At 46.1% G+C, this 24,952-nt stretch overlaps 1 protein-coding gene across 3 annotated transcripts in view; it reads right to left on the reverse strand.

Annotated features, from left to right (window-relative positions):
* The window catches only part of KAT6A (lysine acetyltransferase 6A), a 408,346-nt gene that overhangs the window by 76,301 nt on the left and 307,093 nt on the right, over positions 1–24,952 (reverse strand). For all 3 annotated transcript variants that reach the window (XM_033949340.1, XM_033949338.1, XM_033949341.1), the window contains one exon: positions 15,338–15,431. In XM_033949340.1, the coding sequence (XP_033805231.1) occupies positions 15,338–15,431 (94 nt within the window). The remainder of the gene's footprint in view (positions 1–15,337; positions 15,432–24,952) is intronic.

The following is a 24,952-nucleotide window of genomic DNA, read 5'->3' on the forward strand; positions in this document are numbered from 1 at the left end:
TGAACACTGCCAGAGATGGAGTCTGCTGTAGGGATTCGGGTAGCTTGTTCCAAGCATATGGTGCAGCAAGGCAGAAGGGATGGAGTCTGGAGTTTGCAGCTGAAGAGAAGGGCACAGATAGGAGGGACTCACCAGTTGAGCGGAGCTCACAGGGAGGATCATAGGGGGAGATAAGTGAAGAGAGATAGTGAGGGGCAGCTGAATGAGTGCATTTGTAGGTCAGTAAGACGAGTTTGAATTGTATTCTGAAACAGATGAGAAGCCAATGAAGTGACTTTAGGAGAAGAGTTTATGAGTAAAGCGGCTCTCCTGGAATATGAGTCGTGCAGTTGAATTCTGGACGGGAACGAGAAGGCTAAGAGGAAGGCCTGAAAGTAGCGAGTTGCAGTAGTCTAATCGAGAGGTGATGAGGGCATAGATAAGTGTTTTGGTATTGTGCTCAGAGAGGAAGCGTCAGATTTTTGTAATATTATAAAGGATGAAGCAGCAGGTTTTATTGATATGTTGTATCTGGGCGGTGAAGAAGAGAGAGGAGTTAAAGATGACCCAGAGATTATGAGCAGACAAAACAGACAAGAAGATATTTGACAGTCTGCTGGCGATGCATGCAGTGAAACTGGACCACACTATCTCCAACCTGCTGATAACAACAAACTACTACAAATATTTTCGCAAAGAAATCAAAACCCACCTATTCAAAAAATTTATACAGATGGCTTAACCCCAAACAGATCCCCCCTTCACCAGTTCCCTTCTCTTTAGCCTCAAGCATGTCAACTGCTTCCCTAACGGTATATATACTGGATCTGCACTATTTCCTATTTATACAGCATCTTGTAGCTCTTGAAATATACAGCTCCATTATTCTTGTAACTTCTCCTGGAAATGACCAGAATTCTCTCTGTAATTAACCTGGAAATGTCCAGTTGTCTCTTTTGTAATCCGCCCAGAACTGCAAGGTTGAGGCGGAATAGAAATCAGTAATGTAATGTAAAACAGAAAGGATGAGAGTGTTTTCCACAGAGACGGAGCGTTTCCATTAATTTGCTTACCACAGAAGTCAGACTTACTGACCTGTAATTCCCTATTTCTTCCTTACTTCCACTTTTGTGCAGAGGGACCATATCCACCCTTCTCCAGTCAATGCCAAAGCACATGATATAGAACCCATGATTTCAGACCACTTAAGGAGCCACTGCAAATACAACGAAACCTCACACTTAAATTCTCATATTTGCAACATAGGGAAAGGGAAAGAGCAAACAGGATCCAGAGAGATTCCCCTATGCTGTATTATTATTATTTATTGATTTGTTATACCACCTGTACCAATAAAGCATCTATGCGGTTTACAATTAAATAAAAATAAGAAAAATGAAAACACTACTAGTAGTTGATAGGAAAGAAACCATGCTTAACTAAGTGCATACACACCAGATACTCCTAAGTTTTTACAAATCGCAATCTGCTTGCCGTTCTTGAATTGTCACACGTCTACAAGTACCAACTAGTTCAGCTGAAAAGCAAGAGAGAAGAAATCTATCTTTAGAAAGATCTTAAGTATTGATCCAGCCTAAAAGGTTCTGGGAGAGAATTCTGGAGGGAGGATGCCAAAAAATAGAAAGCTGTGTTTCTTGTAGATTATATGTGCACTTGTCTTGGGCCAAGAGAAGCATTCTAAGTCAAGCAACCGCAAAGAACGAGAAGCAGTATAGAACACGGTGGATAAAGAAAGATATAAAAGGATACTTGAGTGAAAAATTTTATATGCAAGCAGTATCTTAACTTTAATCCTATAATGAACAGGAAGCTAAAGAAGGTGACAGAGAAGAGTGAGTCATTGACGTACTGGGAAAGATGGTAGAGGTGTTGATAGAGGACCACATCATTGATTACCTTGACGGACACGGTCTGATGAGGACCAGCCAGCACGGTTTCAGCAAAAGCAGATCTTGTCTGACGAACTTGCTACACTTCTTCAAGGGAGTAAACAGGCAGATAGACAAGGGCAACCCGGTCGACATTGTATATCTGGATTTTCAGAAGGTGTTCAACAAGTTTCCACATGAACGACTACTTCGGAAAATTGCAAGCCATGGAATCAAGGGTGAAATACTCATGTAGATTAAAAACTGGCTGGAGCATAGGAAACAGAGAGTGGGGGTAAATGAACAATACTCGGACTGGAAGAGCGTCATCATTGGGGTGCCGCAGGGTTTGGTGCTTGGACCCATGCTCGTCAACATCTTTATAAATAATCTGGACATGGTACGACGAGTGAGATGATTCAATTGTCGGACGATACAAAGTTATTCAGAGTAGTGAGAACACAGAGGGACTGCACAGATCTGCAACGTGACATAATCAAGCTCGAGAAATGGGCATCAACAAAAATCTCATGCACGAATACAGGATGTTTGGGGCGGTACTTGGAGAGACCTCCCAGGAAATGTACTTGGGAGTTCTGATCGACAAGACGATGAAGCCGTCCACACAATGTGTGGCGGCAGCAAAAAGGGCAAGCAGAATGCTAGGAATGATAAAGAAGGGGATCACGAACAGATCAGAGAAGGTTATCATGCCGCTGTACCTGGCCATGGTACGCCCTCACCTGGAGTACTGCGTCCAGCACTGGTCGCCGTACATGAAGGAGGACACGGTACTACTTGAAAGGGTCCAGAGAAGAGCGACTAAGATGGTTAAGGGGCTGGAGGAGCTGCCGTACAGTGAAAGATTAGAGAAACTGGGCCTCTTCTCCCTCGAACAGAGGAGATTGAGAGGGGACATGATCGAAACATTCAAGGTACTGAACGGGATAGACTTAGTAGATAAGGACAGGTTGTTCACCCTCTCCAAGGTTAAGGGAACAAGAGGGCACTCTCTAAAGTTGAAAGTGAATAGATTCTGTACAAACGTAAGAAAGTTCTTCTTCACCCAGAGAGTGGTAGAAGACTGGAATGCTCTTCCGGAGTCTGTCATAGAGGAAAACTTCCTCCAGGGATTGAAGGCAAAGTTAGACAAGTTCCTGCTAAGTAAGGGCGTACGCTGGTATTACTAGTCTCAGTTAGGGCGCTGGTTTTTGATCAGAGGGCCGCTGCGTGAGCGGACTGCTGGGCATGATGGACCACTGATCTGACCCAGCAGCAGCAACTCTTATGTTCATACCCTGTATAAGACTCTAGTGAGAACTCATTTAGAATATTATATACAGTTCTAATAATAATAATCATCAATTTATATACCGCAAGGCCGTAAAGTTCTATGCGGTTTACAGTAGTTAAAAAAAATAAAAGAAGTTGAATAGAACTAAAAAAAGTTAAAAGCCAATAATTAGAGACACTAAAATGATCAAAATAGTGCATAATAAAATTCTTATGAATTAGCTGCCTAAATACTTCGAAAACAGATATGTTTTTAGATGTCTCATAAATTTCCCATAAGTGTCAGTAAGCAAAAGCAATTGTTCTAAATCCTTACCCCATAACGTTGCTTGACATGAAAAAAGATTTTGATGAGGTTTTTAAAGTTTACATGCGGAAAAACTAAATTCAGATGTGAGTTTCTCTTATGTTTGTTGGTTGCAAAACAGAAAAGCTCAATTATATATTTGGGAGCTAAACCAAACAAAGCCTTAAAACAGAAGCAACCAAAGTTAAACTTTACCCGCGCCTCCATTGGCAGCCAATGCAGTACTCGATAGGAGGGTGTTACATGATCGTATTTCTTCAACCTAAAAATCAGCCTGACCGTCGCATTTTGTACTATTCGCAATCGTTGCATATTCCTCTGGAAAACTGCCAAATAGGCAATATTGCAGTAATCAAGTTGGCTTAGTATAAGAGACTGTACCAAAACTTTATATGATGAAACATCAAAATACGCCCTAATGGACCGAAGCTGCCAAAGAGTAAAGAAACCCTTTGTGACCAAAGAGTCCACCTGGTTCTTCATAGTGACTGCATCTTCAAAAACTCTGCGATGAGACGGCATAGGATGAGTTAAGAGGTGATAGGCTCCGGAGTAATCTGAGGAAATACTTTTTTATGGAAAGGGTGGTAGATGTGTGGAACAGTGTCCCGGAAGAGGTGGTGGAAACAGAGACTGTGTCTGAATTCAAGAGGGCCTGGAATAGGCACGTGGGATCTCTCAGAGAGAGAAAGAGATAATAGTTACTGTGGATGGACAGACTAGATGGGCCATTTGGCCTTTATCTGCCATCATATTTCTATGTTTCTATATAAATAGGATGAAATTGGTTCAGAGGAACGGTGCTAAAAAGGTCTGTGGTCTTCATCATAAGATGTATGGGGATAGATATAAAGATCTCAATATGTATACTTTGGAGGAAATGCAGTAGAGGGGAGATATGATAGAGATGCTTAAATACCTACATGGCATAAATGTGCAAGAGGCAAATCTATTTCATTTGAAAGGAAGCTCTGGAATGAGACACATAGGATGAAGTTAAGAGGTGATATGATATGAAACTATGATATGACACTTGTCTCCCCACAAAACATTGACTGTAATGAGAAGGCCCAGTGTCATATCATAGTTTTACTCGTGCATATTTACCTTTTGAGTGAAATATTTGCCCAAATAAATGAGTTTTTTATGCCAAAGATGATGTTGTTATGGTAGAGCCTAAAATATATATTACCAGAGACCTGAGGCTTTTTTTTCATCATAATTCGGTATGTGGCACTCAGGGTTTATGTTGCAGTGGAGAGTGGTTTACTTGTTTGACAGTTTGTTAACTTTACCTCCATACCTCAATTTGGAAATTTTATTTTATACTCATAACATATGATATGAATGTGATATATTTCAGGATGAAGCAAGTAAAATGTCAGTGTACAACATTGTTGAATTTTGGTTATTCAAGTACTGACAATGAATATGACTAATCTGAAACCAAAATTATAAAGCCACTCTTTCAAGACTATAATAAAAGGTAACTCTCTATATATGGTTGGCACTATGGTAAACTGCAGATTGACCTTTTTATGATGCTACTGTTTGGCCATAAAGGACACAGAGCATAAACTCAACAAGTTACGTACCATCAAATACATTAAACAGCTGTACCTTCTGTAATCCTAGAGGTAAAAGCCTGACTAAATGTATGTGTTTTCAATTTCTTTTGAAGAGTAGTCAGGCATGTTATAATTTGCAATTCTATCAGTAAAACAATCCACAAAGTCCAAAAACTGAAACATTCACATGTATTAAAGAAAATATATTTAACATTATTTAAATTAAGCTGAGTTGTTTTTTTTAAATAAATGAGGACTAAAATACTGGTATATGGCTAAAATTTAACTTACCTACAGGACTGTTAAGAATTTAAATAGAAGGGCTATTCTGTGGGAGTGCCATTGTGCAAACGTGACTACTGTGCTGTATCAGTGTGGATGCTGGACATACCGTACTTTATAAAAATTTAGGTGCTATCAATTTTGTGTGTATGATTATGTTATCTTTAATAAGTACTTTAAGATTATCTTATCTTTAATAAGTACTTTAAGATTATCTGATTTAAGAATACATAAGTCTTCTCTTTGAATTCCTCCTTGAAAAAGCTAATTTCCATATTATTGTGGACACATCAGAGGCAGACATTTGTTCTTTTATCATCTGTATTTCTTTATGGATAAATGTCTTCACATTGAAATAATCACAAGAAGATTTTTTTAAACAATAACTAAGTCAAGTTCTAGATATTTCATAGAATATCTGCTATAATAATTCCCTTAGTGCGTATGCGCACTTCAAAGTTGGTGGGTCCATGATCCATGGCATCGTGCCCGTGCATGCGCGGTGCCTGCCTCAGCTAATTTCCTGATCTCCAATGCCGGCTGACTTCTGACTATGTTGTGCTTGCCGGCTTCCCGACCCTGTTCCTCTGAAACCGGAGTTGGGGGGAGGGAGAAGAAGCGAAGCCAGCAAGCACAGTGTTAGAGCCCCTGGAGCATGGCCGAAGTCACTTCCTGGCTAGGGTGGCATTGAAGGAAGATAGGACAGGGAGGGAGGCTTCAACTCGCTGCTCCTGCTTGCTTCGGGCCTTCCTTGCTGCCGGGTCCTGCCTTCGCGGAAACAGAAAGTAGGTGGGAAGCAAGCAGGAGCAGCGAGTTGTGAATGCTGTGCTACCGACGGCTGTGTGAGACCCGGGAAGAGGGGGGGGGAGGAAATGAGAAACGCTGCCGATAGTTGTGTGAGACCCCGGGGGGGGGGGGAATGCTGCAGCAGCACCCTTTTGGGGAGACAGAGGGAATGAGGGAGTCGGAAGACCAGGGAAGGGGGGGTGAAGAGAAATGCTGCTGTTGCACATGGTGGAGGTAAAAGGAGGGGGAGAAGGACTACTGCTGGACAGGGGGGAGAGACAGAAAGAAATACAGACAAACAGCGGGCAGGAAAGACAGACAGACAGGAGGCCAGGGAGAGAGACATAAAGAAAGAAAGGGGACAGGGAGAAAGAAAAAAAGACAGACATACAGAAACAGAGAAAGAAAGAAATGTCCAAGTCTACACATCTATTCTACCACCCATTAATGTAACGGGCTAAAAAACTAGTTTAGTATAAACTGATAGCTTTTAAAGAACTTAAAAGCATATTGTAGTGAGAAATCTGTCAGAATTCAAAAGGGAAAATACACAAAAGTTTTGTGAATGTGGATTTTTTTTTTTTTTTTTTTTTACAAATGGCAAGGACATAAAGCACAGTTACTTACCGTAATAGGTGTTATCCAGGGACAGCAGGCAGATATTCTTAACGCATGGGTGACGTCACCGATGGAGCCCCGGTACGGACCTTTTTAACTAGAAAATTCTAGTTGGCCGCACCGCGCATGCGCGAGTGCCTTCCCGCCCGACGGAGGAGAGCGTGGTCCCCATTTAAGATAAGCCAGCTAAGAAGCCAACCTGGGGAGGAGGGTGGGACGTAAGAATATCTGCCTGCTGTCCCTGGATAACACCTGTTACGGTAAGTAACTGTGCTTTATCCCAGGACAAGCAGGCAGCATATTCTTAACGCATGGGTGACCTCCAAGCTAACAGAGAGGGAGGAGGGATGGTTGGCCATTAGGAAAATAAATTTTGTAACACAGATTGGCCGAAGTGTCCATCCCGTCTGGAGAAGGCATCCAGACAGTAGTGAGTAGTGAACGTGTGAACTGAGGACCAAGTGGCAGCCTTGCAGATTTCCTCAATGGGCGTGGAACGGAGGAAAGCCACGGAAGCAGCCATAGCTCTGACTCTGTGGGCCGTGACAGCACCTTCCAGTGAGAGACCGGCCCGAGCATAACAGAAGGCAATGCAGGCAGCAAGCCAGTTAGAAAGCGTTCGTTTAGAGACAGGGCGACCTAGACGGTTAGGGTCGAAGGACAGAAAGAGCTGAGGTGAAGAGCGGTGAGCCCTGGTACGGTCAAGGTAGTATGCAAGGGCACGCTTACAGTCCAGCGTGTGCAACGCCTGTTCCCCAGGATGAGAATGGGGCTTAGGGAAAAAGACAGGCAACACAATGGACTGGTTGAGGTGAAAAGCCGAGACCACCTTGGGAAGGAATTTAGGATGGGTACGCAGAACCACCTTGTCATGGTGAAAAACAGTGAACGGTGGATCGGCGACCAGTGAGTGCATCTCACTAACCCTCCTGGCAGAGGTGATGGCAATGAGGAAAAGCACCTTCCATGTTAGAAGTTTGAGCAAAGTTGTGGCAAGAGGCTCAAAAGGGGGTTGCATGAGGGCTGATAAAACCACATTCAGGTCCCAGACGACAGGAGGAGGCTTCAGAGGTGGTTTGACATTGAAGAGGCCTCTCATCAACCGGGAAACCATCGGATGAGCCGTGAGAGGTTTTCCGAGGATAGGCTCATGAAACGCAGTGATGGCACTGAGGTGGACTCTGATTGAGGTAGACTTGAGGCCAGCGTCGGACAGAGAGAGCAAATAGTCCAGTACAGTTTCCACCGCTAATGAGGTGGGATCGTGATGATGCAGTAGACACCAAGAGGAGAACCTGGTCCACTTCTGATGGTAACATTGGAGGGTGGCCGGTTTCCTAGAGGCATCCAAAATGCGACGGACAGGCTGAGACAGATTCTCTGGAGAGGTCAGCCCGAGAGAAACCAAGCTGTCAGGTGGAACGAGGACAGGTTGGGATGTAGTAGAGACTGATGCTGCTGTGTAAGTAGAGTAGGAAACACAGGAAGAGGAATGGGCTCCCTGGAGCTGAGCTGGAGCAGGAGGGAGAACCAGTGTTGGCGAGGTCACCGAGGAGCAATGAGAATCATGGTGGCTCTGTCCCTGCGGAGTTTGAATAACGTCCGCAACATCAGAGGCAGTGGAGGAAAGGCAGTCGAGCAGGAATGCATCTGGGGCCAGACGATGAGGGGAGTAGAGTCTGGAGCAGAACTGGGGCAGCTGATGGTTGTGAGGAGCTGCAAAGAGGTCCACCTGAGGAGTGCCCCACAGAGTGAAGATGGAGTGGAGTGTGGGAGGATCCAAGGTCCACTCGTGAGGGTGAAGGATGCGGCTGAGATTGTCGGCCAGGGAGTTCTGTTCGCCCTGGATATAGACGGCCTTGAGGAAGAGACTGCGGGCCGTGGCCCAGGTCCAGATGCGGATGGCCTCCTGACAGAGGAGGGGAGATCCGGTGCCGCCTTGCTTGTTTATGTAATACATGGCGACTTGGTTGTCTGTGCACAGGAGAAGAACCTGAGGGTAGAGAAGGTGCTGGAAGGCCTTGAGAGCATAGAACATGGCTCTCAGTTCCAGGAAATTGATGTGATGTAGACGCTCCTGAGGGGTCCAGAGTCCCTGGGTGCGTAGATCTCCCAGGTGAGCTCCCCACGCATAGGGGGAGGCATCCGTGGTTATGATCATGGAGTGAGGGGGTAGATGAAAGAGTAGACCCCTGGAAAGATTTGAGGAGTTCAACCACCATTGAAGAGATTGCTGAAGAGACGATGTCACAGAGATGGGATGAGAAAGAGGATCCGTGGTCTGTGACCATTGGTTGGCCAGAGTCCATTGAGGTGTCCGGAGGTGGAGTCGTGCCAGAGGAAGCACATGGACCGTCGAGGCCATGTGGCCCAGGAGGATCATCATATGCCGAGCTGGAACAGAGCGACAAAGGAGCACCTGACGGCAGAGATGGAGCAGGGTCCATTGGCGGTCGGAGGGAAGAAACGCCCTCATCAGAGTGGTGTCGAGAACTGCTCCAATGAACTGAAGTCGCTGTGTGGGAAGCAGATGCGACTTGGGGTAGTTGATCTCGAACCCCAGGAGATGGAGGAAAGAGATGGTGTGATGAGTGGCTTGTAGCACAAGCGGAGACGTAGGTGCTTTCACCAACCAATCGTCCAAGTAGGGGAACACCTGGAGGTTGTGAGACCTGAGGAAGGCCGCCACCACAATAAGGCACTTGGTGAACACCCTGGGCGATGATGCGAGGCCAAAGGGTAGCACTTTGTACTGATAGTGGCGGTGCTGTATCTGAAATCGGAGGTAGCGACGTGAAGTCAGATGGATTGGAATGTGAGTGTAAGCCTCTCTGAGGTCTAGGGAACATAGCCAGTCGTGTTGAGAGAGAAGAGGGTAAAGCGTGGCCAGGGAGAGCATCCTGAACTTTTCCTTGACCAGACACTTGTTGAGGTCCCTGAGATCGAGGATGGGACGGAGGTCTCCCGTCTTCTTGGGTACCAGGAAGTAGCGGGAGTAGAATCCCTGACCCCTTTGGTCTGGGGGAACTTCTTCGATGGCATTGAGAAGAAGGAGGGATTGGATCTCCCTCAGGAGGAGTGGAGTTTGGGAGGAATGAGAAGCAGACTCTACGGGAGGATTGTCTGGTGGAAGAGTCTGGAAGTTGAGGGAGTAGCCGTGGCGGATGATGTTGAGTACCCACTGGTCTGATGTGATGACCTCCCAACGGTTGAGAAAGATTGTGAGGCGGCCTCCGATAGGTTGAGGAAGAGGCACCGAGGATTGGAGACTGGCTATGCTCTGGAGAAAAGAGTCAAAAGGGCTAGATGGTTTTGACTGTGGGAGAGGCTTGGCCGGTTGGTGAGACTGTGAACGTGCTTGAGATTGGTGCTGCTGACGAGGTCGGCGAGGCTGTTGATGCTGAGGCGGGTTGAGGGGTCTGGCCGAAAACCTGCGTTGGTAGGAAGACTGCTGTTTGTAGGGGCGAGCAGGTGGAGTCTTCTTTTTGGGTTTGATCAGGGTATCCCATCTGGTCTCGTGTGCCGAGAGTTTCTGGGTAGTTGAGTCCAGGGACTCCCCAAAGAGTTCATCACCAAGACAAGGTGTGTTGGCTAGGCGGTCTTGGTGATTGATATCAAGGTCAGAAACCCTCAGCCAGGCCAAGCGCCTCATGGCGACAGCCATGGCAGAGGCTCGAGAGGTCAGTTCAAAAGAGTCATAAATGGATCTCACCATAAATTTCCGGAGTTGGAGCAAGCTGGAAATTTGCTGTTGAAAAATCGGGATCTTACGCTCAGGGAGGTACTTTTGGATGGAGGAGAGTTGTTGCACCAAATGCTTCAGATAGAAGGAGAAGTGGAAGGTGTAATTATTCGCTCTGTTGGCAAGCATGGAATTTTGATAAAGGCGCTTGCCAAATTTATCCATCGTTCTGCCTTCTCTGCCAGGAGGTGTGGAGGCATAGACACTTGAACCCTGGGTTTTCTTTAAGGTGGACTCCACAAGAAGGGATTCATGGGGCAGTTGAGGTTTATCGAATCCCGGGATAGGAATGACCCTGTACAAATTATCCAGTTTTCGAGGGGCACCCGGTACCGTGAGGGGGTTTTCCCAATTCTTGTAAAAAGTTTCCCGTAAGATGTCGTGTACGGGTAACTTTAAAAATTCCTTGGGAGGTTGTTCGAAGTCCAGGGCGTCAAGGAAAGCCTGGGATTTCTTAGAGTCGGACTCTAAAGGGGTAGATAGAGCTGCCGACATTTCCCTTAGAAATTTTGTGAACGAGGACTGTTCAGGTTTGGAACTGGTATCGACCATCGAGGGTTCCTCGTCTGTTGATGAAGCCTCATCATCGGTACCGGGTGGGGATTCTTCCCATAAGTCCGGGTCCCTGACGTCGGTGTGCACGGGGCGGGACGGTGGTGCTGACGGCTCAGTGTGGCGAGTCTTAGAGAGGGATTTGCCAGAGCGCATCGAGACGGTACCGGGGGAAGAAGACCGGTGCCGGTCCTGGTCACGGGGGGACTGTTGTCGGTCTCGATGTCGGGGAGGGTCTGCATCAGAGCGGGGTTGCACCGGAGGATGAAGTGGTTCAGCCGCAAGTACCGGCATGGAGGTGTTCAATGGTACCGATGGTGTCGACACCGGTGGTATGGTGCGAGGCTCGGGCCGGTCCGGTACCGGAAGGAGCAGGGCCAATATTGCGGGCAACAAGTGCTGGAGTTGCTGTTGAAGTTGTTCCTGCAATTGACTATGGAGTATGGCCGCAATGCGGTCGTCCAGAGGAGGCACCGGTACAGCTTTTTTCTTTGTCGGTACCATAGGTGCCGCTCCATGCCCCGGCGATGAGGAGGCCGATGACGAGGCACTCACCGAGATCAGGGCGGAGCGTTTGCGGGGTCGGCGTGATGCCGAGAGGACCGGTGTCGCCGGTGTGGCAGGAGGGCGCTCAAGGGAAGTGGAAGGCTTCTTAGCCGGCTTACCTGGTGCCAGCGACCCCGAGGATGGATCAGGCGTCGTCGAAGTAGTCGGTGCCGACTTTTGTGGTGCCGATGACGGCGCGGCCGATTCCATGGCAGACCCGGTACCGAACAGGATGTTCTGTTGGATCTGCCTATTTTTCAATGTACGCGTTTTAAGAGTAGCACAGCGGGTGCAGGTGTCAGCCCGATGCTCTGGACCCAGGCACTGTAGGCACCAATTGTGTGGGTCGGTGAGAGATATCGGGCGTGCACACCGCTGGCACTTCTTAAAGCCCGGCTGAGGGGGCATGAAGGGAAACACGGCCTCCGCAAAATCAAAACCGGAGGCCTGTATGGTGGCAACAGGCCCCGCCGGGGCCGGCCCGAAAAATAAGATAAAATAAAGTTTTTTGTTTTTTTTTTTTACAAAAAAATAACGAAAAAGAAACCCGAAGGGAAAAAGAACAAAAAAGGAAGAGAATTTCGCGAGCGGGAAGGCAAAAACTGAAATTTCAACGGCCGTTGAAACACATGCGTCTTCTTCGCTCCGCGGAAACGAAGAAACTGGGGACCACGCTCTCCTCCGTCGGGCGGGAAGGCACTCGCGCATGCGCGGTGCGGCCAACTAGAACTTTCTAGTTAAAAAGGTCCGTACCGGGGCTCCGTCGGTGACGTCACCCATGCGTTAAGAATATGCTGCCTGCTTGTCCTGGGATAATAAGTGCAATATTTCCATCAGTCTTTTGACAGATAGTTAGGCTTGACTGAGCTTGCCTTTCTCGTTCTCATTTTCTTTTTGTTACAAAATTTAAGACATTAACTTTTTAAAACTGTTTTCTTTGCATATGTCAATATTTCAAGACAAATTATCAATGAACTTTTTGTATTCATAACCTCTTAGTTCTTTACAGAATATCAATAAAGATTGCTTTTGATTTAGCTTTTATTTTTTTATAATTTACTTCTCACTTAAGTAAATGAAAGTTAAAACTACCCCTCAAGAAATGAGTTCGAAAGCAGATGTTAAAAAGTGAGTTACTTTTTATCTTAGTTTGTTGCAGTGTATTCCATATGTAGACTATAACACTCTATATGCATAAAAAGAATGCTAAAATTAACTTACTTTTTAACTTCCCATTTTAGACTATGTTTGCACACTGAACTCAAAAGTTAAGTAATAAGCCAAGCCTAGCACATTTTTTTACATCAGTTACTGTGAAGGCTGGATTAGATGGGACATTTAAAAAAAAACAAAAAACACCTTCTTGCTTCTTTAGCAATGCCATCTTGTAATTAGTAAAGGGTGTTTCTTCAAGTTTGCAAGTGAGCAGCCTGTAGTGTAAGAGGATGAAATAGAGAGCATGGATAACGTGACCATTTTTTTTTTTCCTCAAAATGGGTCAGGACCCCCCCCCCCTCCGGACCCTTCCCCAGATCCTCCCCGGACCCCCCCCCCCCCCCCCGAACCCATTAAATATAGTGCAAAATATATACAGCAGATATAAATTCTCAAAACTGACACATTTTGATCACTAAATTGAAAATAAAATCATTTTTCCTACCTTTTTTTGTCTGGTGATTTCATGAGTCTCTGGTTATACTTCCTTCTGACTGTGCATCCATTATTTCTTTCTCTCTCTTTCTTTCTCTCTCCTTGCCACCCCCCTTCTTTCTTTCTGTCTTTCTCTCTCCCTGCTCCCCCCCAAGCTTTCCCCCCCCTGTCAATTCTGATGTCGGAAAGGAAGTTCTGGGCCAGCCAGGCAGCGATTGGCTGGCTCAGAAATTCCTCTCTGACATCAGAATTGACATTGGGGGGAAGGCTTGTGCAGTCGCTGCATGCACCTGATCTGTTGCTGCATCAGCGTTGGGAACGCAGGGAGAAATCCCGGGTTCCCCATGCACAGCTTCGGGATGCTCTTTCTGAAAATAGGACATTTCGGCATCCTGAAGCTATGCATGGGGACAACGGGACTGGTGATCTAAAAACGTGACAGTCCCATTTAAAACAGGACATATGGTTACATTAAGCTTGGAGGAAGCAAATTCCAGAGAACACTGGTGCTGGGGAACAATTGGAGGCATAATGGAGAAGAATCAGCAAACATGAGATAGTGGAAGGAAGTGCTATAGGCAAAGATGAAAATATGAGGGGCATTCAATAATTTATCTACCTCAGTATAAAAGAAAGTAGCAAGCCTGTTAAAGCAAGTCTGTGCATGTTGTGATATGTCTCTAGATTACTCACGCAGTTGTGACCCACTACGAGTTTAACATTCCAAGAGACAGGTTGTCAGGAGAGTCCTTGCGTGAATCAAGTAAGAAACTGTAAGATTTAGAGCATCGTTTAGTGATAAAATTTATCACAAAAGAAGGGAAAAAAGTCAAAGGAGATTCATGAATGCACGATTGCACTTTATGGTGAGTCTGCCCCATCATCCTACAAAGTAAAATTTTGGAGCAAGCCGTTTAAGTGGAGAAGAGAATCCACTGAAGATAACCCTTACACTGGCAGCCTGTGGAAGCAACTTCCACAGAAAGGTGCAAGAAAGTGGAGGATTTAATTTTGTCAGACAGATGAAATAAGGTTTCCCAAACAGTTGAAGAAATGGGCATCTAAGCAGGTACAGTTTGGAAAATAATTCATGAAAAGTTGGGTATGTCCAAGGTTAGTTCAAAATGGGTTCCAAGAATTCTGATGTCATGTCAGAAGTCACGAGGCTCCAGTGCGGTCAGGAGAACTTGGAGACTGGAGATGAGGCTTGGGTCTATCACAGAGATCCTGAATCCATAATGGAGTCAATACAGTGGAAGCACAAGTCATCACCCACCCCAAAAGAGTTCAAGACAAAAAAATATGCAGGCAAGGTCATGGCAACTATCTTCTGGGATGATGGACTTTTGCTTCTGGAGTTCATGCCACACAAGACAACCATAACTGGGGAGAGTTATGCCAGCACAATGACTGCTTTGCGGGAGTCAATCAAGGAGAAAAGACAAGGAAACACACAGAGCAGGCATGCTGCTTCTTCATAACAATGCGCTGGTGCACATGTCACAACTATCACAGGCTGCTATCCAGGAATGTGGGTTTCAGCAGATGAACCATCCACCCTACAGTCCTGACCTGGCTCCCTCAGATTATTTCCTGTTCTGAGTTTTGAAGAAGTCTCTCCGTGGACAGTGGTTTTCAATTGATGAAGACTTCGAGGAAGCTGACTTCCTGGTTTGAAGGTCAAACAGAAGAATTCTTTTCAAAGGGGTTAAAGTCATTGCAGGAAAAGTGGATGAAGTATATGGAGCTATCAGGGGACTATACTGTACTGAAAAATAAAACAAACATTTTCTAAAAACTCTTTTCTTTCCCACTGAGGTAGATAAATTATTGAACGTCCCTCGTAGCCTCAGCATGACAGGAGGAGAGCAAAATGCAAAGAGTGGGTTGGGACCAAGAAATTAAAATAAACAAAAGTTCCACTCATTTAATATCAATACATTGTCTTCCTTAAATGAAGAAAAAGGATGTTCAAAAAGAAGGAAATAAAGTCTCACAGCAGACTGGAGGCATTTCAAATTTAAGAATTTACCACAGAAACTAGCAACAATTAATTCATACACCAATGAAAATGCCATCAGAGCAGGAAAAAAGCAATGGAGGTAAAAGATTTTAGACTACTTACTGAAGTCAATAAGGAATCTCCCATAGCCTTTACGCTGATATTGCGGAAGAATCATAATACAAGAGACATTGTATTTCTGTTGGCAGTGCTTTTCCTAAGGAAAGAAAATGCAGAAAGTTTAAGACAACACTCTATGGAAAACATAGAGCTAGCAATTATCTAAATTTATCCATTTCTGTCCTGCCTCTCTAAATCATAACAATTTAACTAAAGCTGACAAAAGATGTATGTTTTAATTGATGTAAAATGTTTAGTTTTTTTTGTAAACAGTATAACAATTTTAAAATAAATAAACACAGCATAAGACATCACTACTCCAACCCACATAAAACTCTTTAAAAAGCTCCAGGGCTACCCATATGATTGAAAGCCGTTGCTACTCTATACCCACACATCTGAACTGGTTTGGAAGGACACTTAGGATTATTTATGCTGAGGACAGTCATTTACCCCCTCCTTTACAAAGCTGCGCTGTATTTAGCACCATCTGGTAACAGTTTGGACGCTCATAGAAATTCTACATGCGTCGGAGTTGTTACTATGGTGGCCAGCGCTAAAAACGCTAGCATGGCTTTGTAAAGGAGGGGTTTAGTGCTCTTTTAATGGCACTGTCTAAATGTTGGTCCTGGAACACAAAAACAGGCTCTGTGGAGAAATATGACGGAAAACAAATTTCTTGGCTTTCCAGAAAAAAAATGTAAAAACCTGGGCTGTTTTCTTTGTCATAGCTTATGTAGCTCATTTATAAGCTGAAGATCAAAGGTCCAGTTGTTTTGTGTTAATTTTCTTATTTATTTCTATAAATCACTTTGAACAGATCTTGTTTTGGATAGGGGTATATAAACCTTTATTAAAAAGTTATAGTTACACTAGTCTTTAAGCCAGTTACATTAACGGGTGCTAGAATAGATGTGTCATTCTCTCTCTCTTTCTCTCCTTGGCTGCTTTCTGTCTGTTTTTTTTTCTTTCTGTCTCTTTTTCCTCCGCTTTCCACCACCACCCCTTGCCAGCTTCCCCTGTCCAGCAGTAGCCCTTCTCCCTTCCTTTTATGTCCCCCGTGTCCAGCAGCACCTCTTCTGTGCTCCCCAGTCTATCAGCACCTCTTCCGTGCTCCCCCTGTCCCTCTTCCCTGCTCCCCAGTCCATCAGCACCTCTTTTGTGCTCCCCCTGTCCCTCTTCCCTTCCCCCGGTCCATCAGCACCTCTTCCGTGCTCCCCCTGTCCCTCTTCCCTGCTCCCCGGTCCATCAGCGCCCCTTACTTTAGCCCGTTACATTATCGGGTGCTAGAATAGATGTGTAGACTTAGGCATTTCTTTCTTTCTTTTTCTGTCTTTTTTTCTGTCGCTCTCCCTTCCCCGTCTGTCTTTCTCTCTCTCTCCCTGTCCACTGACTGTCTTTCTTTCTTTCTCTCTCCCTGCCCCCTTTCTTTCTTTCTTTCTGTCTTTCTGCCTGTCTGTCTTTTTCAGTGGCAGAAGATATTTCCCTGTCCCCAGAAGTCTTAGTATCAGGATTTACTTCACTGATATGCATTGCCACACTTCATAGGGGAATAATACTAAGAGACAATTCTATAAGGAGCCATTCCATCTATAAATTTATTTGTTACTTAATATACCACAATTCCTTTGGTTAAAGCGGTTTGCCTACTAAAATCAGAAAGTTAGAAAAGAGCTCCATTTGTTGTAACTTACACACAATCAAGAGGAGTAAAGTATAACGTGCTCACTGTGTAGGACCTGCAGATCATCCCCACAGGAGTTAATTAAAGGCCTGCTCAAATAAATATATTTTTAAGGTCATCTTGAAACTGGGGAGGGCTGATATTCTTCTAACTGACTGGGGTAAAGCATTCCAAAGCTTAGGCATGGAACACTGGTGGCAGAAGCAAGAATCAACATCTTATTTTAATCTAAGTGATTTTCTCGAAGGGATCCAAAGAGAACCACTTGGTTCAAGGTATAAACCAAGCTGATTTTGAAGCCTTAACAGAAAAAGAAAATAGTCCTCCTCTAGCTCACCAGATCGATATCTTTCATGCAACAAGGAGCTGGCACTTGAGCTCAGTGAAAATTGTCATCCAGACTGTGTCACCTTGCTCTGTACTTATCATCAAGGATTTATACTCCAGGGCAAACTGATTCTAGCTAAGGAATATATTGACTTATTCACCAGGCAACGCGTTACACAATCGATGATGGGGGCAGCGTCTTCTGCGAAGGTTCCAGCGATGCAGCTGCTCTCCGTCCTGGCCCGACAGCTGCCTTGCCTCGAAGCCTCCTCTCGGCAGCCGTCGCTCCGCGCGTCCTGGAGTCCTGAACTGGGGGGGGAGTGTTGGAGTGCGGCGGGAGGGGGGCGGGGGCTTGGGTTCTTCGCAGCCTGGATCGTTCTGTCCTGACTCTCCTCTTGACGGCTGGGTGGGGAGGGGGACCTGAGGATCGGTGCTGTTTGCAACCCGCCGTCTGGGGGCAGATAACCGAGCTGTCCGCGGACAGACTGTGCGAGGCGAGCGGCTACACGGATCACCGGGGACAGCTGGAGCTGCCGTGCGAGCAGACGGAGGGGGTGGCGGTGGGTGGGCAGTGGCGCTGCTGCTGGTGTCAGAGCTGGTGACATGTCAAAAGCGTGCGCCGACAAAGGCCAAGGGGTGGACAATGGGGAACCCATAGACATCATTTACCTCGATTTTCAAAAGGCTTTCGACAAGGTGCCACATGAAAGGCTGCTTAGGAAGCTGTGGAACCACGGGGTGGGAGGGGATGTGCACAGATGGATCGAGCACTGGTTGTCGGGTAGACTGCAGAGGGTCGGAGTAAAGGGACAATACTCTGACTGGCGGGGAGTCACGAGCGGTGTGCCACAGGGATCGGTGCTGGGGCCGTTACTCTTCAACATATTTATCAATGACCTGGAAAAGGAGGCAAAGTGCGAGGTTATAAAATTTGCAGACGATACCAAACTGTGCGGCAGAGTTAGATCCAGGGAGGAGTGTGAGGACCTGCAAAGGGACCTGGACAAGCTGGAAGACTGGGCAAACAAATGGCAAATGCGCTTTAACGTGGAAAAATGCAAGGTCATGCATATAGGGAAAAAGAACCCGTTGTTCAACTACAAATTGGGGGGGAGATTGCTGGGAGACAGCAGTCTAGAGAGAGACTTGGGTGTGCTGGTGGATGCATCAATGAAGCCATCTGCGCAGTGCGCAGCAGCCTCGAAAAAAGCCAACAGGATGCTGGGCATCATAAAGAGGGGCATAACAACCAGGACGCGGGAAGTCATCATGCCATTGTATCGAGCGATGGTGCGTCCACATCTGGAATACTGCGTTCAATATTGGTCGCCGTACCTCAAGAAGGACATGGCAGTACTTGAGAGAGTCCAAAGAAGAGCAACGAAACTGGTAAGAGGGCTGGAACACTGCCCATACGCCGAGAGGTTGGATAGGCTGGGGCTCTTCTCTCTGGAAAAAAGGAGGCTCAGGGGAGATATGATAGAGACCTTCAGGATCATGAGGGGCATAGAGAGGGTGGATAGGGACAGATTCTTCAGGCTGAAAGGGAAAACAGGTACGAGGGGGCATTCGGAGAAACTGAAGGGAGATAGGTTCAAAACAAATGCAAGGAAGTTTTTTTTCACCCAAAGGGTCGTGGACACCTGGAATGCGCTACCGGAGGAAGTGATCAGGCAGAGTACGGTACAGGGATTGGACGGATTCCTGAGGGATAAAGGGATCGTGGGATACTGAGAGAGGTGCTGGGATGTAACAAATGTATAGAAAGCTAACCAGGAAATAAGTATAGAAACCCAACCAGGTCGTGCATGTGCAAGACCGGAGGGTTAGGACTTCGATGGGAAGATAGGACTCAATGGGAAACCAAGGTGGCAAGGGGGCCCCTTCTAGTGATTCAGACAGGTCGTGACCTGTTTGGGCCGCCGCGGGAGCGGACTGCTGGGCAGGATGGACCTATGGTCTGACCCGGCGGAGGCACTGCTTATGTTCTTAAGTTCTTATAAGTCAGAGCTTCGTGCTGGTCTGCGTCTTCCCTCCTGTCCGCCAGCAAGACCGCGAGAGAGGAGTCTGCACGGACCGAACAGGCCGAGCCCCGACCAGTTTAACGCTCTGGCGGCTCCTCTCACGATCGCCGCCTTCTCTGACCTTTACCGGGCCCTTTGAAAGCAGTGCTAGGTGGAGAGCAGGGAGGCTGTTGTGAGGTAATAAGCGCGCATGCGCACTCGTGCCGCCACACCCCGACAGAAAAGGGATCAGGGAACACATGGCACGAGTGCGCATGCGCGCTTAGCATTTTATTATTTAAGATAGGTCAAGTATTCATATGATTGTAAGAAAATATTAAGAGGATATTGTCCAAAAAGAGTAATTTGTGTGTTTTTAACCCTGTTCAACTTGGGTAGTCAAAGCAATGAAGGAGGAGATTTGTTAACATAGCAATTATCTGAGTCTCTTTATTCCTGTTTTCTGGAAAAGTGATAGGGAATGTAGTCCTTTAGAAATTACTGTATATACTTGAATATAAGTCGATCCGAATACAAATCGAGAGTCTCAAAGCCCCCATTTCCCCCCCCCCCAAAAGAAGGAAAAATGATTGACTCGAATATAAGTTGGGCGGCTTAATATTCAACTGCCCTTTCCTGTCAGGCTCTGTACCAAGCCCCCTTCCCTCCATTCCTTGTCAGGCTCTGTATCCAGCCCCCTTCCCTCCATTCCTTGTCAGGCTCTGCACCCAGCCCCTTCCCTCCCACTCAGGCTCTCCACTCTGTCCCCTCTCCCTGCCCATCGTACCTCCTGTGCCGCTGGAATCCCTGGTGGTCCAAAGGTGTAGCGGGCAGGAGCGAGCTTTCTGTGCACCTGCCATGCTACTAAACCGGTCGGTCGGTCAGTCGGTCGCTGCCACGAGTTCCGGCTTCAGCCGCTAATAGGAACTGAACAAGAGCGAGCTTTGGTGCTCCTCGGAACTGAGCAGCTTTCTGAATGGCTCCAGCTGAAGCCGGAACCAGCGAGTGACCGACTGGGTTAGTAGTGGGACAGGAACACGGAAAGCTCGCTCCTGTCCGCTACACCTCTGGACCACTAGGGATTCCAGAAGCAGAGGAGGTATGATGGACAGGGCAGGCAGGGGAGACAGGATACAGAGCCTGGCAGCCAGGCAGAGGCCTGCAATTAAGTCTGGGAGGGGATTGGGTAGGTGCTGGGCGCTGACCCAAATATAAACCGGGACCCCCATTTTTGGGCCCATAAATCCTGGTTTATATTCGAGTATATATGGTAAATGATTTTCTTAAGGATTACAATCTGTTAGATTTACAGGTATGGACTTTATCGTCACCACCGTACCAGAAATTTTTTTTACTATCCAACCCTGGTTTATTCATGACATTGGTTTAGTTTAAAAAAAAACAACTATTATGTTGGATGTATCCCCAACTTTTGATACCTTGGATCATGTGTTTTTACTCTTGGAGTTTAAGTCTTGGTCTGCTCATAATCTGAATCCTTTGTGGGATTTATTTCAGCAAATAAGAATGGGTAAAATGGCTACTTTCCCAATCGTTGTAGATAAAGGGGTCAGCACTCTGTATTTATCTTCTACCAGTTCAGATTTCTGTGAAGACCACACTAGCCCGCCTGCTTCACAGGGCTTTAAACTAGGTAAGTCGGGGGAGGGTACCCATTCACATATTAGTGCAGAAAGGAATTATCCTGATGAGGTGAGTCGAAACTCCGCTTCCATGTCCAAGATAAGTACCCACATTGCAAACAGTTCTTTAGGAGTCACACCGCCTCACAGGGACTTAGCAAACACAAGATATGGAGGGCCATGTATGTCAATGCACACAGTTTAGGTAACAAAATTCTAGAATTAGAGGCTGAAATAAGGAATGCCGACCTAGATGTGGTGGCAATATCTGAAACTTGGTTCACGGATTCACATGGGTGGGATATGGCTATACCAGGCTACTATCTACTTCGTCAGGACAGAGAGGGCAGGTTAGGAGGGGGGGGTAGCTCTATACATTAAGAGGACATCAAAACCACCAGGATCACAGATGTCAAATACACCGGAGAGTCCCTCTGGCTAAACCTGGCAAGAGGCAGAGAAAAATGCCTGTATCTAGGTGTGGTATACAGACCCCCAAGACAACTGGAAGACATGGACGCAGAATTAATTGAAGACATAGAGAATATCACTCTACGAGGAGAAGCTGTACTGCTAGGGGACTTCAATATGCCTGATGCAGACTGGAACTCATTTTCAGTGACAACCAGCGGTAGCAGGAGGCTCTTAATCTCCATAAAGGGAGCACGTCTCAAACAAATAGTAACGGAGCCCACTAGGGCCCAGGCGATCCTCGACCTGGTACTCACCAACGGGGAAAGCGTCTCAGAGGTCTCAGTAGGAGATACGCTAGCTTCCAGCGACCACAACATAGTATGGTTCAACCTTAGGAAAAGCTTCCCTAGATCAAACATGAAAACAAAGGTACTCAATTTCCGGGGCACAGACTTCGCACGCATGGGAGATTTCGTCCATCGGACGCTGCAGGACCAAGCGGAGACCGATGATGTAGAAGCTAAGTGGTTAACACTGAAATCAACCAAACATGAAGCAACTAGCCGCTTCATAAAATCAGTAAATAAACGACAAAGAAACAATAAACCCCAATGGTTCACCGCTGAGATCTCGCACCTCATTAAGGAGAAGAAAAAAGTGTTTCTCTCCTATAAGCGCACGGAGAAAAGAGAGGCAAAGGTAGAATATAGGACCAGGTCTACAGCAGTCAAAATGGCAGTTAGGGAGGCAAAACTTCGAGTGGAAGAAATTCTGGCAAAAAACATTAAAAAGGGGGACAAATCCTTCTTCAGGTATATTAGTGACAGAAAAAGGAACACAGGCGGGATAGTACGCCTTAGAAGACCGGACGGAAGTTACGTGGAAGCAGATTCCGATAAAGCCGAACTACTGAATGAATACTTCTGCTCAGTCTTTACCTGTGAGGCACCGGGACACGGTCCGCAGTTGAAGGCAACACAAAGCACAGAAGATCCATTTCAGAATTTTGACTTCACACCAGGTGAAGTTTACAATGAACTGGCAAGACTCAAGGTGAACAAAGCCATGGGATCAGACAATTTGCACCCAAGAGTGCTCAGAGAATTGAGCGATGTCCTGGCGAAACCGTTGGCTGAGCTTTTCAATCTCTCCCTAAGTAAGAGGAAAGTTCCCCTGGACTGGAAATTAGCTAATGTTGTTCCTCTGCATAAAAAGGGTTGCAGGGCAGAGGCTGCGAATTATAGACCGGTGAGTCTCACATCAATAGTGTGCAAACTCATGGAAACACTAATTAAAAGCAAATTGGACACGATCTTAAATGAAGGGAATCTTCGGGATCCCAGTCAGCATGGATTCATCAAGGGTAGGTCCTGCCAATCCAATCTCATCAGCTTCTTTGACTGGGTAACAGAAAGTTGGACTTGGGAGAGTCTTTGGACGTCATGTACCTGGACTTCAGTAAAGCTTTGACAGTGTCCCACACCGCAGGCTGCTAAGCAAGATGGAATCGATGGGGTTAGGAGAGACACTAACTGCATGGGTCAATGATTGGCTGAGTGGCAGACTTCAGAGGGTGGTGGTTAATGGTATCCTCTCTAAAACATTGGAGGTGACCAGTGGAGTGCCGCAGGGCTCAGTCCTGGGTCCACTCATTTTCAACATATTCATAGGGGATCTGACTCAAGGGCTTCAAGGTAAAATAACACTATTCGCCGATGACGCCAAACTATGCAATATAGTAAGTGAATGCAGTTTACAGAATTATATGGCGCAGGACCTGCTTACATTGGAAAGTTGGTCCTCAACCTGGCAGCTAGGCTTCAATGCTAAGAAATGTAAGGTCATGCACCTCGGAAGCGGAAATCCATGCAGGACGTACTTCTTGAATGGAGAAACTTTAACTAGGACTTCAGCAGAACGAGATTTAGGAGTAATCATCAGTGCAGACATGAAAACTGCCAATCAAGTGGAGAAGGCTTCATCTAAGGCAAGGCAGATATTGGGTTGTATCAATAGAAGTTTCGTCAGCCGAAAGCCTGAAGTCATAATGCCGTTGTACAGGGCCATGGTGAGACCTCATCTGGAGTACTGTGTGCAATTCTGGAGGCCACATTAAAGTAAAGATGTGCGCAGAATTGAATCAGTTCAGCGGACGGCCACCAGGATGATCTAGGGGCTCAAGGGTCTCTCGTACGAAGAGAGACTGAACAAATTGCAGCTCTACACTCTCGAGGAACGTAGGGTGAGGGGAGACATGATCGAAACATTTAAGTACCTCACGGGACGTGTCGAAGTGGAAGATGATATTTTCTTTCTCAAGGGACCCTCGGCCACAAGAGGGCACCCGCTCAAACTCAGGGGCGGAAAATTTAATGGCGACATCAGAAAGTATTTCTTCACAGAGAGAGTGGTTGATCATTGGAACAAGCTTCCAGTGCAGGTGATCGAGGCAGACAGCGTTCCAGATTTTAAGAATAAATGGGATACCCTGTGGGATCCCTACGAGGGTCAAGATAAGGAAATTGGGTCATTAGGGCATAGACAGGGGGTGGGTAAGCAGAGTGGGCAGACTTGATTTGCTGTAGCCCTTTCCTGCCGTCATATTCTATGTTTCTATGTTTACTGTAGTCCACATCTTTATGGCATCCATTATTACTGCTTATCACTTATATAGCACTGAAAGGCATATGCAAAGCTGTACATTTTGTCATTTATAGACAGTCCCTGCTCAGAAGAGCTTACAATCTAACTTGGACAGATAGACATGACATATAGGGATGGGGGGATGCAGAACCCAAGGTGAGAGGAGTTAGGAGTCTAAAGCACTCTTGAAGAGGTGGGCTTTTAACTTGGCCTTGAATACTGCCAGAGATGGAGCCCGCCACAGGGATTCAGGCAGCTTGTTCCAAGCATACGGTGTAGCAAGGTAGAAAGGACGAGTTCGAAGTTGGCAGTTGAAGATAAGGCACAGATAGGCGGGACGTCTAGCAACTCTCCCGGAATATGAGTTATGCAGCCGAATTCTGGATGGATTGGAGGGGAGCAAGATGGCTAAGTGGAAGGACAACAACAAAAAAGAATCCAACGAGATTGCAGTAAAATAAGTTAAAGAACAAAAACAAAAACTGCAGTAATGGTGTACAGGACGCCAAGTCTTTATTGGACAAACATAAAAATAATGAAAATAAAATCATAAAACAGTTTGTATCCAAAAGGACAGATAAGGCTGGACCCGACACGATCCGTGTTTCGAAGAAACACTCCTTCCTCAGGGGTCCTAATCTGTAATGTATCAATACAAGAGAATCGGAAAGAAGTAGGGAGATTGTGGATGCCTTTCAAGAGGCTCTGCTCAGACAAATGGTGACGGAACCCACAAGGGAAAAAGCGATATTGGATCTGGTCCTCACAAATGGAGAGAGTATCTCTAATGTTCGACTGGGTGCTCGCCTGGGAAGTAGCGATCATCAAACGGTTTGGTTTGATATATCGGCTAAAGTGGAGAGCACGATACTTAAAGTCCTAGATTTCAAACGTACGGACTTTA

The sequence above is a fragment of the Geotrypetes seraphini genome, chromosome 6 (assembly GCF_902459505.1).
Source record: "Geotrypetes seraphini chromosome 6, aGeoSer1.1, whole genome shotgun sequence".
In the NCBI taxonomy this organism is placed as follows: Eukaryota; Metazoa; Chordata; class Amphibia; order Gymnophiona; family Dermophiidae; genus Geotrypetes; species Geotrypetes seraphini.